The 19,812-nt window shown below is 39.0% G+C and overlaps 1 protein-coding gene and 1 pseudogene across 5 annotated transcripts in view; one reads left to right on the top strand and one right to left on the bottom strand.

Annotated features, from left to right (window-relative positions):
• Pign (phosphatidylinositol glycan anchor biosynthesis class N) overlaps positions 1 to 19,812 on the top strand; it is a 171,601-nt gene that overhangs the window by 96,729 nt on the left and 55,060 nt on the right. For all 5 annotated transcript variants that reach the window (XM_017800012.2, XM_029567167.1, XM_017800011.2 and 2 more), the window contains one exon: positions 14,621 to 14,729. In XM_017800012.2, coding sequence (XP_017655501.1) covers positions 14,621 to 14,729 — 109 coding nt within the window. The remainder of the gene's footprint in view (positions 1 to 14,620; positions 14,730 to 19,812) is intronic.
• On the bottom strand, positions 12,787 to 14,611 carry LOC103740094 (annotated as a pseudogene).

The following is a 19,812-nucleotide window of genomic DNA, read 5'->3' as shown; positions in this document are numbered from 1 at the left end:
TTTTTTGTTGGTTGGTTTTGTATTACTGATTCAATTTCCTTCTATGTATGGGTCTGTTTAAGCTGTTGATCTCTTCTTGGTTTAGCTTTAGTGATTCGCATGATTTTAGATACACATCCTTTCTTTTAGGTTTTCAAATTTAATAGCATATAGGTTTTTAAAGTATTCCCTTATAATGTTCTGCATCTTTTGGGTGTCTGTTGTGATGTCTCCCCTTTCATCTCTGATTTTGTTGATTTTGATTTGTTCTTTCTTTCTTTTGGTTAACTGTGTAAGGGTCTGTGTGTCTTGTTTAGCTTTTCAAAGAATCAGCTCTTGGATTTGTTGATTATTTGGTTTTTCTTTTTCTTTTTTTTTAACTTAAAAAAAAACTTCATTGAGAATTTCATACATGCATATAAGGTGTTTTGATTAAATCCATGACCACTCTCTCCCCTCCAATACCTCCCATATTTCCTCATCACCTTTTTCTGACAACTTCATTTTCTCCTTTCTTTCTTTCTTTCTTTCTTTCTTTCTTTCTTTCTTTCTTTCTTTCTTTCTTTTTTCTTCTTTTCTTCTTCTTCTTCTTCTTCTCCCTCTCTCTCTCTCTCTCTCTCTCTCTCTCTCTCTCTCTCTCTTTCTAAATGTTTTTTTTTTGCTACTTTAGCATTACCCCTCTGAAGTGATAACCCTAAAATCTTTTAGAGATTAGATTAAGAGCTCCCAAATACTATTGTCATTTTTGGCCTTTGGAACAGAGTATGTTGCTAAGAGGTCCAAGGACATTTTGGCATTTAGCCAAGAAACTGGCTACTTTTCTTTGGGGTCTTTTTTGCCACTTCCTACCTCCTATTTTTATCACACCATCCTCTAAAGAGATTACCCAGGTTGCTGATAGGGGATTGGAATGCAGACCACTCTGACTTCTTCAATGCTGAACAGGGACACAGGATGTGGCAATTGGTGTACCCCTTCAGTTGGTCTGTCTAAAAAAACTCCCAAATTGCCTAACTCTTATCTGGGGAGAAAAGAAAGTCCTTGACTGGTGAATAGGAGATGTGAATGAAAAGTAAAGGCAAAAGTAATTAGCATTACAAGTTCTAGACAGAGAACCAGAAAAAAGTCAGAGCAGGGCAAATTTCAAATGTTCATATCAGAGTCTGTTGGGATTTCTTCATGATTGCTTCCAAAAGTATCCCTCTTTTGGGTTCCTCCTCATTTTTCTTTTGTCTGCCAAGGCCTGTTGACCTGTCTAATGGAGACAGTGGTATATTGAAGTCCCCTACCATTACTCAGTTGGGGTTAATCTGTGTCTTAAAGTCCTGTAGTGTTGTTTTTATGAATTTGGGTGCACCAGAGTTTGGTGCATATATGTTAAAGATTGTAATATCTTCTTGGTTAACATTTGATCAGAATGAAGTGAACTTCCTTATTTCTTCTAATTAATTTTACTTTGAAGTCTATTTTGTCAGATACTAGAATTGAAACCCCTGCTCGTTTCTTAGTGCCATTTGCTTGGAATAGTCTTTTTCCATCCTTTTACCTTAAGGTAATGCCTTTCTTTGAAGGTGAGATGGGTTTCTTGCAGACAGCAAAGAGATGGATTTTGTTTCTCAATCCATTCACTTAGCCTCTATCTTTTGACTGGGGAGTTCAGTCCATTGATATTTAAGGTTGTTATGAAAGATGTGTATTGGTTTTTGTCATTTTGATTGCTGTTTGTGTTCTCTAATTTTGTATTTCTTCAATTATACCTTTATTTATTTTCTCGTTGCCCCAGGGTATAATTGTTTCACTCTCCGCTCTCTATATTGCATCAAATATTCTTTGAAGGGCTGGTTTTGTGGACATGTATTCTTTCAGGCTATTCATGTCATGGAAGATTTTACTTTCCCCCTCAACTATAATAGACATTTTTGCTGGGTATAGTATTCTAGGCTGGCATCTATTGTCATGTAGAACTGGAAAAACCTTGGTTCAGGCTCTTCTGGCTTGCATACTTTGCATTGATAAATCAGCTGTAATTCTGATGGGCTTTCCTTTGTATGTGACTTGTTGTTTTTCCTTTGCTGCTTTCAGTAGTCTTTCTTTGTTTTGTACGTGTAGTGTTTTTACTATGATATGCTGTGGAGAATTTCTTTTCTGATCCTGTCTGTTTGGTGTTCTATATGCTTCTTGTATTCTATGGGCATGTCTTTCTTCAATTTTGATAAATTTTCTTCCACGATTCTGTTGAAGATCTGGTCCATGCCATTATCTTGGGATTCTTCTCCTTCCTGTATGCCTGTGATTCGTACGTTTGGTCTTTTTATGGTGCCACACAATTCCTGCATATTCCATTCTTGTGATTTCTTAAATTTTTCATAATCTTTGCTTGAGTGGTCTAGTTTGTGATATTTTGGAATTTGTCAGACCTTCAGCACCGGATTGGGACTACTGAGACATCCAGCCTTGTGGACTGAGCGACTACAGATTTCCAGCCTCTCCAGTGTGGTGCAGCCATTGTTGGACTACTCGGACTCTATCCTTTGAGATAAGCTGATAAATCTCTTTACATATTCATTCTACTGGTTCTGTTTCTTTGGAGAACCCTGACTAATAACACTATTTGTATGGGGATGTCGTTCCTTAATTTCAGGAAATTCTCTTCTACAATCCTGTTTAAGATCTGGTCAGTACCATTAATCTGAAATTCTTTTCCTTCCTCTATTCCTATGATACATAGATTTGGTCTTTTCATGGTGTCCCACATCTCTTGCATATTCTATTCCTGTGTTTTTAAAATTTTCCATAATCCTGCTCGAATGGTCCAATTCTTCAACTTTATCCTCCAATGTTGATATTCTATTTTCCATTTCATTCATTCTAGCGGTGAGACTTTCCCCTGTTGTTTCAAGTTGGCTTATTGAGTTTTGCACTTCCTTTTTTGTTTCTGCCTGAGTTTTCTTCAATGTTTCTCTTTTGTGAATTCATTCAGAAGTTTATCCCTGTTCTTTTAGTTCTTTGATTTGTTTGTTCCTGTGTTCTTTAAATTTGTTGAATTCCTTGATAATGTTTAATTGTTCTTTTAAATTCAGTGTCCTGGGTTATCTCTAATGGGTCCTCCTTGTAGAACTCTTCGACAGGACTGGTGGAATTTGGTGGAGATATAGTGTTGTTTTGGCTTTAGGTCAGCTATTCAGGAGCACCCACAGAAGCCCAAGTCAGGTACACTCAGGCTTCCTTCTAAGATTTGGACACCTATTAGCAGGAGCTCAGAGAAAATTTGGGAAATTCCCTAAGGCGGGAGGGCATGATTTTGGGACTCTCAATTGGTCTGCTGTGTTCTCAGCCCCCATACTAGAGGGAGGCCAGAACCCAGCACTCTCTTGAGGTCTGCTGAGATCACAGCCACTACACTGATGGAAGTACAAGCCCACCCTCTCAGACTGTCTGTTAGGATCTCAGCCTTAGCCTACCAAAGCCAAGTCTGCCCTGGGGCCTTGAGAGGGTCCTCATGAAATCCCACGTAGGGGGATGGGTGTGCAATTAGTGGAAGCTTACCACCATGTGGAGGCAGGATCCAGGCACTCTCAGGCAATTCCCTGAATTCTCAGCCCCTATGCCAGAGGGAGGCCAGAACCTGGCACTCTCTGGCAGTCTGCTGAGATCACAGCCACTACACTGATGAAGGTCGGAGCCCACTCTCTCCTGTTTGTTTGTTTGTTTTTAATTTCTATTTCACTAATTTCAGCTGTGATTTTTTTTTTTTAATTTCTTCTTATCTGCTGGGTTTGGGTTTCATTTGTTGTTGTCTAGAGTTGCAATGCTAAATCATTTATTTGTGTTCTTTCTGATTTTTTAATGTAGGCACTTAGAGCTATAAACTTCCCTCCTAGGGCGCCCTTTAAAATGTCCCAAAGTGTTTGTTGTGTGTATTGTATTGTCCTTTTTGTCTAGTTCCAGTAATGCTTTTATTTCTTTCTTAATTTCTCCTTTGACCCATTCATCATTCAAGAGTATGTTGTTGAATCTCCATGCGTTCATGTAGTTACTAGGTTTTCTTCTGGTGTTGATTTTACGCTTTATTGCATTGTGATCTGATAAAATGCATGGAATTATTTCAGTTGTTTTGTAGTTGTTGAGGTTTGTTTTGTGCCCCATTATGTGGTCAATTTTGAAGAAAGTTCCATGAGTTGCTGAATAGAAAGCATATTCTTTGGTGCTTGGGTTCAAATATTCAGATGTCTGTTAGGTCCATTTGATGAATGGTATTTTTTAATTCAGATATCTCTCTGTTTATTCTTTGTACAGTTGACCTGTCTAATGGAGACAGCGAAGTATTGATGTCCCCTACTGTTAATGAGTAGGGATTAATCTGTGTCTTAAAGCTCTGCAGTACTGTTTTTATGAAGTTGGGTGCACCAAAGTTTGGTGTGCATATATTCATGATTGTAATATTTTCTTGGTCATTGTTCCTTTGATCAGAATGAAGTGACCATCTTTATCTCTTCTGATTAGTTTTAGTTTGAAGTCTATTTTGTCAGATATTAGAATTGAAACTCCTGCTTGTTTCTTAGTGCCATTTTCTTGGAATATTTTTTCCCATCCTTTCACCTTAAGGTAATGCCTGTCATTGAAAATGAGATGCATTTCTTGCAGACAGCATAAAGATGGATTTTGTTTCTTAATCCATTCACCTAGCCTGTGTCTTTTGAGTGGGCAGTTCAGTCCATTGATATTTAAAGTTATTATTGAAAGATGTGTATTGGTTCCCATCATTTTAATTTTTGTTTGCATTCTTGGTCTAAGTGTGTGTTTCCACAGTTATATCTTCATTTAGATTCTTTCTGTTGCCCCAAGAATTCTCTGAAGGCCTGGTTTTATGGTCGTAAATTCTTTCAGCCTATTTATGTTGTGGAAGATTTTTCTTTCCCCTTCAACCATAATAGAAATTTTTGCTGTGTAAGGTATTCTGCATTGCCATCTATGGTCATTTAGAACTGGGAATACTTTGTGTTGAAAAGTCAGCTGTAATCCTGATGGATTTTCCTTTATATGTGACTTGTTTTTCTTTTTCAGCTTTCACTATTCTCTCTTTATTCTGTACATTTAGTGTTTTTATTATGCTATGCCATAGGGAGTTTCTTTTCTGATCCAGTCTATTTGGTGTTCTAAGTGCTTGTATTTCTATGGGCATGTCTTTTTTAATTTGGGGAAATTTTCTTCTACATTCTGTTGACAATCTGGTCCATACTGTTATCCTAAGATTCTTCTCCTTCCTGTATGCCTGTGATGTATAAATTTTGTTTTTTCATGGTGTCCTACATTTCCTGCATGTTCCATTCCTGTGTTTTCTTAAATTTTTTATTATCTCTTCTTGAGTAGTCCAATTCATCATCTTTATTGTCTAGTCTTGACATTTGTTTTACATATCATTCATTGTATTGGTGATTCTTTCTCCTGTTGTTTCTAATTGACTTATTGAGTGTTTCCCTTCCTTCTTCATTTCAGCCCAAGTTTTCAGTATTTCTCTTTTGTGAATTCAGTCAGAAATTTATCCCTACCTTATTTCTTTGATTTGTGCTTTTGTGTATTCTTTAAATTCATTGAATTCTTTGATCATGCTTATTATTGTTGTCTTAATTCTGTGTCCTGGGTTATCTCTAGGGGGTTCTAGTTGTAGAAATCCTCTATAGGACTGTTGGTGTTTGGTAGGGACATATTATTTGGAGTTTTCACATTACTGGTTTTTGTTGTTATGATTTTGGCATGTGGATTTCTTGTTTCTGATACTGGTGTGAGACTCAGTCCTTCCTTTGTTGAGTTTAAGTCTGTTTCTGCTTGTCTACTTGATGTGCCTTGGTTGCTTTCTTATTGGGTATGAAAAGCTGGTTAGTCTAGGCTTCAGGTTCTCTATTTTGATTTTATATTGGAGGGACCAGATGACTCTAGTCCAGCTACTCAGGAGTTCCTACAGAGGCCCAAGTCAGGTTAAAATTACATGTTATCAGGCTTCCTCCTAAGGTGTGGGCCCTTCTAGTCAGCAGGCACAGCACAATTTGGGAAGCTGTTTAGGGAAAGGCTGGATTCAGGTGATCTCAGGCAGCCTGCAAAAGTCTGCGCCCCTACTACAGGTCAGGGAAGCCTTACCCTACAGCAGTGGGAGGGGCTTTAAGTAATCCTCATGTAGGCGGATGGACATAGCATGATTTGGAAAACTCACTGCCAGGAGGAGTTAAGAGGGCAGTTCAGAGGTCTGGGGTGCTAAGAGAAAAAGTGGACCTGTGCCCAAGGGTTGAAGAAAAGCACAATGTAAGGTCTGGGAGATTAGAGTTGCTCAGGTTGTAGGGGAGTCCAGGGATGTGGGTGGGATCAGACTTACCGGCAAAGAAGACTGGCTAGGGAATCAAGGCCACTTGGGGTTGCAGACAGCCAGGGTAGAAGGCTGGTTTCAGGAGTGCAAAGGTTAGTTGGGGCTGAGGACAGCCTGTGAAGTCTCTAAGAAACTAGACTGAAAATTTGAGCAGGTTCGAGTACAGGGAATCAGGACATAGTGGGTGGGTCTGGACTAAGATGGTAGTCCAGAGATCTGGGGTTCTAAGAGCAAAAGCAGCCTGTGCCCAAGGCTAGGAGAACAGGATGTGGGATGGGGAGATTGGATTTGCTCAAGTTGTGGGAGAGTTGAGTGCAGTGGGATGAATCAGACTTAATGGAGAAGAAGACTGGTCTCTGGAATTCAAGACATGTTGAGGGTAGGGGCAGCCTGTATAGAAGGCTGGTCTCAGGTATGCAAAAGCAAGTTGCAGGTGAGGACAGCCTGTGAAGGCTCTAAGAAACTAAACTAAAGAATTGAGCTGGTCTGAGTGCAGAGAATCAGCACACAGTGAGCAGGTCTGGGCTAAGTGGGTAGTTCAGAGATCTGGGATACTAAGAGCAAAAGTGGGCCTGTGCCCAAGGCTAGAAGGACTACAGTATGTGGGCTTATTTTTATTTTTATATAATTTGTTTTATTCTTGAGAATTTCATTCATCTATACAATGAAATATAATTTCATTATTATACCTATCCCCATTTCCCTCTTCCAACTCCTTCCATGTCCCCCTGAACATGTCCGATTTTCACTTCATGTCTTTTGAGAATTTCATACATGCATATAATGGGTTCTGATCAAATCCATCCCTCTTCCCCTCCAATTTCTCCCTGAATCCCCCACCACTTTTCCTTCCGAACTTCATGTGCTCTTGTTTTAGACCCACTAAGTCTACTTAGTTCTGCTGCCAGCATGTACAAAGGTGTAGAGACAGCTACTGTATCATGGGTGACTTATCAGGGGTGGCATCCCTCAAGAACACTGACTCTTCCACCCCTGGCAGCCATTAATTGCCAATAGCTCCTCACCCTGGGGTAGAATTTTCATGAGCCCATCCTCTTTTCACACTGGAATTTTGATTGGCTTGATCCTGTGCAGGTCTTGTGCATGCAGTCACAGCTGCTGTGAGTTCATGTATGCAACACCTCTGTTGTGTCCAGCAAATATTGTTTTCATGCAGATACCCATTACCTCTGGCTCTTACCATCTTTTGTGCTCCTTCTTCCATGATGATCTCTGAGCCTTGGGAATAGGGGTAAGATATAGATATCCCATTCAAAGCTGAGTACTCCACTGTCTCTTTTACTCTGCATGCTGTTTGCTGTAAAAAGAAGCCATTCTAATGAGAGTTTAGTTGAGAGATTCACTAATCTATAGATGTAAAGATAAGAACTTAGGGGATGGTTTATTACTGTGTCCATGTAGCAAAATTATAGTATTAGTATAGTATAGGTTCTCCCCTAGTACCTATTGGGGTTTGGCCCAGTTAAGAGTACCAGACATGAGTTCTGTCTTTTGAGCAGGCTTTAAGTTCAATCAGAAAGTGGTTGGTTACTCCGATAATATTCATGCCACTATTGTACCAGTGGACATATCTTTCTAGACCAGTCATTATTATAGCCCACAAGATTCACAGATGATAAGATTTATGTTATTTTTCTCCAGTAGCATGCATGGCACCTTGCAGCACTATGAAAGCTAGTCAGTAGGAATGAAGCTTCAAGGTCAGTACTAGCTTGATTTCTTTTTTTTTTTTTTTTCTTTTTGAGACAGGGTCTCCCTGTAGCCCCAGATGACCTGGAACTCACTATGTAGACCAGGCTGGCCTCAAACTCACAGAGATCTGCCTGCCTCTGCCTACCAAGTGCTGGGATTAAAGGCATGCACCACCATGTCCGGCCCTAGCTTGATTTCTTTATGTCCTGTGACTCAAGTATGTATTCAGCTATAGGATCTTGCAAAGATAACCAAGAGCAATGGCAATAGCCTGCAATGTTGGGGGTCCCATTGGCCAACAACTCTAAAAGAAGTAACCCACACCTGGCACTGGGCTTTTTATTTGATAGCCTATTATGTCTGGGAGAGGCATTGTCACCCCAACCCCCGCCTCATTGTAAGGTAACTCCATTTAAACTCTTTATATATATATGTCTATGTATATATTTTAGGAAGTTTCTACAGCAGCAGATTTTCATATGGCATTTTCAAAGGCCTTTAGTGTTAATTATTCCTTCCCATACTCCATCCTTTACCTTGCCCTCCCATCCCTCACCACATTAGACCCTTCCTGTTCCATTATTCTGCTTTCCCCATTCATACCACCTATGTTCTATCTTTCTTTCTCTGAAATTTCCCATGGGTCCTGACTAGTTTCCTGCATTCTGTGGATACTCTGATTTAAACAAAAATATCTAAAGAGTCAAAACCAGCATCCACATATGAGAGAGAAGACATTCTGTGTTTGTCTTTCTTGTTCTGCGTTACCTTGCTCAGAATGATTATTTCCAGCTCCATCCATTTACCTGCAAATTACATAATTTTATTTATCTTTAAAGATGAGTAATATTCCATTGGGTGTATGTGCCACTAAGTCCAGTTAGTGCTGCCCATATATGCATGGGAAACCTTTCCAGTGGGAACACCGTCAAAAAAGAATTTCTCTCTATCCCAGCAGCTATCAATTGCCAATAGCTCCTCATTTTGGAGTGGGGGTCTAGAGAGAATTTCCCCCATCTGCAGCTTGATCTTACCCAGGTCTTGTGCAGGTATCGATAGCTGCTGTGAGTTCATGAGTTTTATAGCCATGTCATGTCTAGAAAACATTTCACTGCACTCCTCTCTGTCACCTGGCCCTTACAGTCTTTCCAGCTCTTCTTCTACAGTGTTCCCTAAACCTTGGCAGGGTATGTGTGTGGGGGTGTGAGGAGTTAGGGGGATTGGTAAAAATGTTTCATTTAAAGACTGAGCACTCAATACCTTATTCTTAGCATTTTGATCAATTGTATGTCTCTGCATTGACTGCTGCCCACAGTAAGAAGATGAACACAAATACTCGCAATTACCCAATGTGCAGAGAACAAGCGGCTGCAGAGTGCATATCCCTGAATAGGACACCTGTTTCAAACCTCTGCCTCCCAAGGCTCAGGGATCATTGCAGAAGAGGAGACAGAAAAATTGTAAGAGTCAGAGGGGGTGGATGACCACATGGAAACAACATTTTCCAGACAGCTGGTCATTTACTCATATGAACTCACAGCATAGACATGGGGAAGTGAGTAAGAAATCCCATCCCAACCTAAGGAGTTTTGGCAATTGATGGCTGCTAGGAGGGAAAAAGATCGTGTCTTACTGGATTGGGACTCTTTGTAGGCCCAGTGGATGGAGCCACACTGAAAGATATTTGGGGACACAAATCAGACTCTATAGGCTATATTATATACATAAGAGAGTTCATTAAATTGAGTGAGGGCAATGGGAGGAGGTCAGGAGAGGGGAGCAGATCTAAAATAAAATTCGTAAAAATTCAGTTAGAAAAAAGAGCTTCTCTACCAAGGTTGAGAGCAGTCCAGGTCTTTGATATAAATATAAATATTTAGAAGGCAATTTGGCAACATAACCATTTAGGAGAATAATAATAGCAGTTCCCTATAGCCTATGACCTCATCAGCCATGGGCTTTTGACCTGGATTACAGTACCAGGTCCAGACTTCCCTCCTGTGGAGCTGTCCTCATATCCAACCAGAAAGCAGTTAGTTGCTGTATAACAGTTGTGCCACTATTATACCAGTGGGAACATCTTGCTTGGTGGGTCGGTTTGGGTCCAGTACTAGGTAAGACCATTGATGTCTTTTTTTTCTCCCAGAAGCCTGCACAACATCTTCTAACACCATGAAAAGTAGCCAACAGAGAGGAAGTTTCCTAGGTAGTTTCAGGTTTATTTTTCTATATACTACAACCCAAGTGTATGGTATCTTTAGCAATAGGTTCTTAATATGTAATTATGGAGGATCACTGGATAATGGCAATAGCCCATGCTGTTTTAGTGACCTCTGGGGTCTCTCCCTGTCCAATAACTTGTAGGGAGGTACCCTAGGCCTTGCATTGCAATTTTTACTAAATGAGCCATGTCTATTTAAGTTGTATTTTAAAATTAGCCTGCTAACTGGTAGGTTTCCATAGTCTTTTTCATACATTCTTTGTTTTGGTTAAACTACCCACTATCCCCTCTTCTATCCCATTTCCCACCCACTGTCCCCTCCTCTATCCCATTTCCCACCGCTATCCCAAATTAATTCTTTAACCTCCAGTGTAGCCCTCTCTTTATTGATATCACTTGTATTCTGTCTCTCCAATTACATTTTTAATTGACTTCCATAGGGCTTCTCATATATACTTCCTTTAGGTTAGGTCCCCTCCTACTCCCTGATTTCATCCATACTCCCACACCCTTCCCTGCTTAGGTCTTTACACTCCCAGTATTCTACCCCTCTACTTTTGTTTAAGCAATAATATACTTTCCTTAGTCCTGTAACATGCACACCCCCCCATCCCCCAGTTCTCCTTTCTGACTTCCATTTGTGCTGTAAATTAAAAACACAGAAGATTCAAAGTTAATATCCTCATATGAGAAAGAACACAGGACATTTGTCTTTCTAGGACTGAGTTACCTCATTCAGTGTACTTTTTCCAGTTCTATCCATTTATCTACAAATTTCATTATTTCATTTTTCTTAATAGCTGAGCAATTCATCTGTTGATGGACATGTAAGCCGATTTCATTTCCTAGCTATTATGAATAGTATGGCAATGAAAATGGGTATTTAAGTGTCTCTGTAGTAGGATATGAAGTCCTTTGGGTATGCCCAGGAGTAATGTATGTCAGTTCTATTTCTAGGATTTTGAGAAAAATCTTCAGACTGATTTTCAAAGTGACTGCACCAGTTTGCACTCCCACTGTCAGTGTATGAGAGCTCCCTTTTGTCATATCCTTGCATCTTGCCAGCTCTTTTTTTTTTTTTTTTTTTTTTTTTTTTTTTTTTTTGTCTTTTTGAGACAGGGTCTCCTGGTAGCCCCAGCTGGCCTGGAGTCACTATGTAGATGAGGCTGACCTTGATCTCATAGAGATCTGCCTGCCTCTGTCTCCCACATGCTGAGATTAAAGGCATGTCCCACAGTGCCTGAGTCAACTCCTTTTAAAATTGAATAAATAGCCATGTCTGGAGCCCTGCCAAACTCATACAAGTCTTTTAAATTTTTTCTTACAATAAAGTCGAAATAATCTAAATTATTTCCAAACCAGTGTGAAATAACAATATGCCATATTTAAAAGATATCATAAGCTACGTTCATTCTTAGAGAGCAACAGGGATCTTACAAAAAGAAGAAATACTTTGTCAAAGATCCTGTCAAGCCATTAGAACATATGTTTCATTTTAAATGGTGCAGACTGGCTTTACACTAAGCCAGAATAGCTTTGACAGAATCTACCTACAATAATGAGAGCTTTGACAAAAGCAAGTGTTTTCTGACTCTCAGTCTGGAGGAGCAAAGAATAGCATGCTAAAATTCTTATATACTTTGTTAGAAATACCCCTGAGTATTACATAACTCCATTACAAAGTTCTTTCTTGCATTAGCTTTAGTAATTTGCATTAATTTCTGTACTGCCTGACATTTTTTATTGACCCCAAGGCATATTTTTTTCTCATTTTAGCATTTCTGAATTTAAAATATATCTTGCAATAGAAAGGTTCCTAGGATTATGCCATAGCTTTATTCATAGCACTTTTGTGTCTTAATTCCCTGAAAATACAAAATAAATTAAATCTGTCTCTAGGACTTGATAATGAGACTGCTGATTGAAACTCTGAGAGCTTGTTTATAGTAATAAGTTGGGTTATTTCTTTAAAATGGCAATTAATCTACTAGTTCAGAGCTCAGTAAATATTTTTCTATAGAGCCAGATAACAAATGTTGTAGGTTTCTGGGTCACATGTAGTCTGTTAAAAATTTTCAAATCTACCATTTTAGTGCAAAAAGAGACAGCACATAAATGAATGGGATGACTGTGTTGCAGAAAAGCAGGTTCATAAAAACAGGCCACTAGCCTTCAAGTTGTACCTTTCCTACTACTGCACTAATTTATAGTGGGTATTTATACTACCAGGTAAATATCCAGACCACAAAAATATGTTGGATAAATAAATGTATATTACTGTGCAAGAGGATCAGAGGTGATAAAACACTACACCATGTACACTAAACTACATGGCATTTCACTCTGTTTCCATAATTTAAGAAACCTTTAACATTTATAACAAATACTTCTAAATAGAAATAGTGTGGTGATGTATGACATAGCACTTTTTTTTCAGTTTCCAAGTAATTTTATTCAAAACTTTGTGTTTGTTTCCTGAATCAGTAAATACTATACAAAACAATGTAAAAATGGCTCCCATTTTCTCTTCCCTGTTCCCCCCACCTGGTGACAAATCCCTGGACAACCTCATTCAGGGATTCTCCCTGATTTGGTCCAGCAGATTAGGCCAGAGTTGACATGTTTTAGCTCCTTGAATCATTTCTGGAGATTTGGCTTTGGTTTGAAAGTCTCTAGAATCAGGAGGTGCCAGGTTAGGGAAATGGATTATTGTTTTGGGGGAAGGAGATGGTGGTGCCTGAGGTAAGAAAAGGGTGTCTAAAATATTCACAGTTACTTCTTTTTGCCTTAAAAAGTGACATTTGTTTAAAGAGAAAGAAAGAAAAAAAAAAGACAAAATATCCATCCATTGGCTGGCTCCCTTCCCCCTTCAGCTTTTCCTAAGTCCCCCAGGATTGAAACCTGGCTAGGGCCAGGTAGCAAGACAGCCCTTCAAATGAAGTCATCAGTATTGAGGGTCATCCCTTCAATGGAGCTGCTGCAAAATATCTCTAAGAGTCCTCTTGTCTTCTGTGACCATGTCAGTGGCCACTCCCTTACCACCAAAATCGCCACCATGACTGATTCTGTGGTTGTAGTTTTCCCTGTTGGAAGGAAGGTCATAATTTATGACCAAAGAACCTGCTATACATCAATGCCTCTGGCCAGCAAGTTACTACTGATCAGTGCTGTGCTAGAGCCAGATCAGAACTCCCTCATGATCCCATCTCATCCCTTTTGCTCCATATCTCCATGTATGGATGAAACAGTGAAATCCTGGGCATGCATGTTTTCAGTGAGCCAATCTACCTTCCTTCTGGTGTTGATGACAATTACTGTATGGGTAATGGTCAATGTTACATACAAGTCATACATGTTTCAAGCTTCCACTCCTCTTGTTCCACATTGATGTAGTTAGTGTAGGATACCCTTCAGAGTCAGTTCTTCATTCTTAAGAAGAATTTAATGGGGTCTCTCATGAACTTCCTGGTCACTTCAGGAGCTGACAGTAAACCACTTGGATATTGCTGTTGAGCTTTTGCAGTGTATCCTAGATCTGATTCTTGAAGCCATGGTTCAACATTTCATCAGCTTTATCCAACACAAACATCATGATGTATTTGAAACAGGTATCTCCAGTTAAGCATATCAAATACCTGACATTCCCATGATGGTATGGGGAGCTTGTCAGCAGCTTCTGCACATCAGCATGCACATTGGTGTACTCAGTGCAGGGCAGAGGCACCCATGTTGTCTCCTAATGTCATGACCACTTTTTGTGTCTGCTGAGCCAATTCTCAGGTAGATGTCAGAACCAAAGCCTGAGTGGCCCTTAGATTGAATTTAATCTGATGCAGAATTGATATGGCTAATGTAGCTCTTTTCCCAGACGCAGACTGGGCTTGAATAATCACATCATAACCCTTGATACAAGGAAGAATGGCTCATTGCTGGACGGCAGAGGGCTTCTCAAAACCATAGGCATAAATACTATGGAGGAGGGATTCTCAGAGATTCATGTCCTCAAACTACCAATAATCTCATTCTTTTTGCTCTCAATGATGCTTTCAGGCTCCATCCCATTGGGACCATTGTCTCTGGGTGGAGAATGCTGGCTGGCAGACATGACCCTTAGAATTAGCCTGTAACATCCTTGAAAGCATAAATGCCTGGGTTATGCTTATTCAGGAGGACTGTGGCATAGTGCAGGAGTACTTACTCTTAGATCTTGGGTGTAAGAATGCAGACTGGTCCAGTTTCAGCATTTCAGCTGTTTTCTAGTTGTTCTCAACACCTTCTTAAACATTTTTTTTCCTAGTGTATCTTTCACCACTTTCCCTTTCATTAACCTATTTCATTTGTGTTTTTAGATGCTGAGTACAGTGCTTTCCATGTATGTTGTTTACAGCACCCACAACAGCCTACTTAAGAAACAAGGACTGCCGCTTATAAATCAAATTGTGAGCTGGGCAACATTAGGTAAGTGACTATGAAAATCAAATGGGAATACTTTGCATCCAGTCAGTTATCTTAAAATGGTACATTATGTTCAGACTGTGCTTATTGAAAGAAACAGTTTTTATGAAGGAAGGTCATAGCCAGCTGTTATTTTATTTCTTTCTGTGATTTGACAATGAATTTTAGAATTCTTGTTAGCACATCTATTACTTGATAATATTTTTGACTTGATAATATAATTGGGCTGTGTATTCATTAACATTCAATAAAAATATACTGAATGATTCTAAAAGAGATTCTTAGGAAGAGGATCATATGTTTAATTTTCATGTCAGTCTATACATTTTCAGGTCTTACAGTACAGAATACTAGTAAGTGGTTAAATTTTGTTTCTCTTTCTGGAAACAGTGTTGACCAGACAGCTGCCGGTACATTGTACATTTTATAAAGCTAATAAAATGTTTTCAATCATATTCCTCTCTATGGTGGCCTTATTTATAAATGTTAGGTGCACATATCAGACAAACATGAAGTTTAAGGACCTGGGTACTCCCTTCCAACCAGAAGGCAAGAAGAAGCTGTCTTTGAACAAGTCTTTGTTGTCCACCTTATTTTTTCTTTTATTAATTTTTTAAGTTAGCATAAAGGTTTCATCATGCTATTTTCACACCTTTGTGTCATTATACTTTGTGCACTTCATCCTCTTCCCCTACTGCCATCTTCCATCCTCCTGTTACCTGTTGCCATTGCACTTCTTCCCCCAAATAGTCCCTCCTTTTGCTTTCATGTCTTCAGTATTCCATTATATTATCTCCTCTTTCCCTTTCCTTTTCTCTGCCTTTAGATTTCCTCTTTTCTTCCTGTGATCCCGTTTTTACCTTCATACTTTGTGCACTTCATCCTCTTCCCCTACTGCCATCTTCCATCCTCCTGTTACCTGTTGCCATTGCACTTCTTCCCCCAAATAGTCCCTCCTTTTGCTTTCATGTCTTCAGTATTCCATTATATTATCTCCTCTTTCCCTTTCCTTTTCTCTGCCTTTAGATTTCCTCTTTTCTTCCTGTGATCCCGTTTTTACCTTCAACACACACATACACACACACACACACACACACACATACACACACACACACACACACACACACACACACATACACACACACACACACACACACACACATGATCTTGTATATGATACAAAATACTAGATTTTTTAAAATCTGGTTTATATCACACTTGAGATAACCCTTTGTGCATTTTCCTGAAAAAGTTATTACTTTATTTTTCTTACCAACAGAAAATAATTCCACTATCTAAATACTGCATTTTCTTTATTCATACATCTGTTGAAGGATATCTAGCTATTATGAATAGACTATAATGAACTTGGATGTCCAAGAACCTCTTGCCTTAGTTATGTTCTAGGTGCTGTGGTAAAATACCCTGACAAAAGCAACTTAAGGGAGAAAGGGTTTATTTTGACTCATAATAAGGTTGGCATTGATGTCACAGCAACAGGAGTTTGAGGTTACTGGTCACATTGCATCCCCAGTCAAGAAGCAAAGACTGAGGAACGTATGATCCACTCACTTTTTCCACTTTATACAGTTCAAGATCCTGCCCAGGAAATGATCTGCCCACAGTTAAAATGGATCTTTTCACATCAGTTGACACAAACAAGACAATCCTTCAGAGACATTCTGAGAAACTATCTTTAATCAGATAATCCCTTACAGGTGTACCCAGGGGCTTGTCTCCCAGGTGATTCTAGACTCTGTCAAGTTAACAATCGGCATTAACTATCACACCTCCACACTGATTTCCGTAATAACTACACTAGTTTGCATTCCCCACTAACAGTGTCCAAGGGTCCCTGTTTCCTCACATCCTTGTTCACAGAATAAGAAAAAATCCTTGACAGATGGGATATTAGTAGCCAGAATATACATTGATTTGTTCACATTTCCACTTAGTATAGGTGTGAATTCCTGAATTCCAATGTTTTTCAAAGTTTTTAAAAAATATTTTATTCATTTTTTAAATTATTTATTTAATAACCACATACTTAGAAGAAGCATTTCATTTCAATACCATTGACATATTCAATAACAATTTCTTGAGCTAAGGTGCATCTCTTTCAAACTTGGCTGTAAATTTTTAGGTTTACAGTTGAATTATTACAGTTACACAATATTGTACTCAGTATAAACCCTATAAGACATAAAATTAAATGAGGTTTTAACCTTTAAAAAAGCTCTCCATTTCATTATTAAAAAGCACAGTTTCATACAGAAAATTTCATTTTTAATGCAATTGACATTAAGATGTTTGCACATGCATTTCTAATCTCTGTATATCTGATTATTACTAGTCACAGTCGGTTGCTTTCTGAGCTCTTTGGCATCTGAGTGTGAATATAAAGTCATCAGGTAGATTTCAATGGTAATGTTTTTCACATCTACTAATTTTTAAGGAGCAAATTTTTGTGCTTTGAAGAATTATTTTTTTAATCATGTTTTAAAAATTTAATGACTACATGGTTAGAAGAAGCATTTCACTACAGATTTAACATATTCACTGACACACTCCAGAGCAAGAGTACATCTCTTTCATTAGCCCTGTAAGGCATAGAATTGAATAAGTTTTTAACCTTTAAAAAAGATCTCCATTTCATTTTAGAATACATTGTTCCTTGCAGAAAGATTCATTGTTTTTGCTACTAACACTGAGATATTGGCACATGCATCTCTAATCTCTATTCTTCTGATTATTACTAGTCATAATCGGTTGCACTTGGATCCTTGGCGCCTGTGTATGTCTATAAAGTCATCAGGTAGATTTCAGTGGTAATGTTTATCACCTCTACTAATTAGCATGGTGTAAATTTCCATGCTTCCTCCTCAAATATAGTACATTTAAAAAATTTCTTGATTTTTTTTGTGTGTATATATATCACACAGAATATCCCAAACCATCTTATTCAACTATATACCCAATTCCCAGATTGTACCCTCCCATAGCCTCCCTCCCCCAACTAGAGCCCTGATACTCTGATATCCCTGCTACTGTCTGCTGTGTTGTGGGCACCCCAGCCATTCCCCACTACTTGCCCTTCTGGTGAATCTTGTCTGCCTATCTAGAGGTCTTTGTTTTAGGAGGGTCAGCTGTTCTCATCTAGCAGCAATCAGTTGTAAATATTCCTTTAGATAAGATTGGGGTATGCTGTTCATTTTCCAAGTTCTATGCTGGGTTACTATCTGGGAATCCCTTGGGCCACCCTAGCCAACAACTCAAAAGAAAGTGTCTCCTATCTGGCTTTGTTGCTTGTTATGTAGCCTTTAGCTATACATATGGACTCTTATGAAATTATAATTGCCCCTTTAATCTTTGCTTATACTTTCTTTTGGATGTTTAAGGCCATACAGTTGGGCCTGATAAACCAATTTATTTTTACTCTTAAGGTCGTCTGAGGACCTGTTCCTCAGGGGTCACATGAGCTTGGGAGGAGCCCCTGGCTCCTTTCTTTTACCAGTTCTGCCTATGTGAAGATAAGTCAAAGGTCCTACTCGACCATGGTTGGCTTCACTTGGAAGCATGGAGGAAATGATTCCTCTGTGTTGACCCTCCTCTTTGTAGACTGGACACTGGTTCAGGTCCATCTGGTAGGGTCTCCTCGGCATCCTTGATCAAGGGGACAGGTGACCCATCACAATTACAGGAAATTTTGAGAGATGCTCATAATCCCCTGGAGCTAGTCTACCTAGGAAGGCAAGGAGCAAAAACTGTCCTTTATGTTCCTCTGACTCAATTAGGCCTCAAAGTATGTCTGTTATAGGCCTCAAAGTATGCCTGTTAAACATCCATGAACTTTAGTTCTACCAGTCTGGTACTTTTAATTACTGTGTGTCATGTAGATAAATCTTGGGCAATGACCAGTTGTTCTCAGATAAACCTTACCTAAACATGTGTTTATTGATCTGCGATGTATAATTTGTCAGTAGGATGTAGGAGTAACATAGTTCCCTCTGGTTTTCAAAACTAGCTAGGCATTATTTATCTCTCACATTGTCTCACCCCTCCTTCATGGTTTGCCCACTTATGGTGCCCCCATTTCCCCCCTTTCTCCCTTAATAATACCCTTCTGCCATGGCCCTACCTCTCTTGAGCTCCTTCTTTCCCTTTATCCCCTAGGTTCCTTATATACCCTTCCCTCCTCCATCCCTTAACCTAACCCAGTTTTTGTCCCTATTTCCCTTAAGGCCGGATTCCTACTGTTCTTCTCTTTCAGGTTTTTTATTTTCCTTTACCTCCCTGTTTCCTTTCCATTATCCTGGTTCCTATAGTTATCTCTGGATACATACTCACTTATCAGGGTTTGGTTCTAGGATCCACATGAGGCAACAACATATGTCAATTTTTTTTTCTGAGTCTGTGTTACTTCATTTAGTATAACAGTCTCTAGTTCCATTCATTTGCCTGCAAATTTCATGATTTCATCTTTCTTTACTGCTGAGTAAAACTCCATCATATAATGAACCACATTTTCATTATCCACTCGTCAATTAAGGGACACTTAGGTTTCTTCCATCTCTTAGCTATTGTGAAAAGAGCAGCAAAAAACATGGATGTATAAGTGTGTCTGCAATAGGATGAGTTCATTGGGAATATGCCAAGGAGTCGTATAACTTGGTAAAATTGTAGGCTCATTTGTAGTTTTTTAAGAGTTCTCCACGCTGCTTTCCGTAGGAGTTGAACTAGTTTGCAGCCCCACCAGCAGTAGATGGGTGTTCCCCTTTCGCCTCATCCTCTCCAACATTTGGTATCATTTGTTCTCTTGATCTTAGCCAGTCTGACTGGGGTAAGATGAAATCTTAAAGTGGTTTTAATTTGCATTTCCCTAATTATTAGTGATGTTGAACATCTTTTAAAATGTTTCATAGCCATCTATACTTCTTTTGAGAACTCTCTGTTCAACTCCTTAGCCCATCTATTAATTGGGTTGCTTCTTGTCTTGATTCTCTGTTTTTTGAGTTTGTTATAAATTTTGGTTATTAAACCTCTGTCAGATGTGCTGCTGGTAAGATTTTCTCCCATTCTGTGGGTA

The sequence above is a fragment of the Nannospalax galili genome, unplaced genomic scaffold (assembly GCF_000622305.1).
Source record: "Nannospalax galili isolate Female #2095 unplaced genomic scaffold, S.galili_v1.0 scaffold298, whole genome shotgun sequence".
In the NCBI taxonomy this organism is placed as follows: Eukaryota; Metazoa; Chordata; class Mammalia; order Rodentia; family Spalacidae; genus Nannospalax; species Nannospalax galili.
The sequence above is the reverse complement of the archived record's forward strand: the minus strand, read 5'-3'. Positions and strand labels throughout refer to the sequence as shown.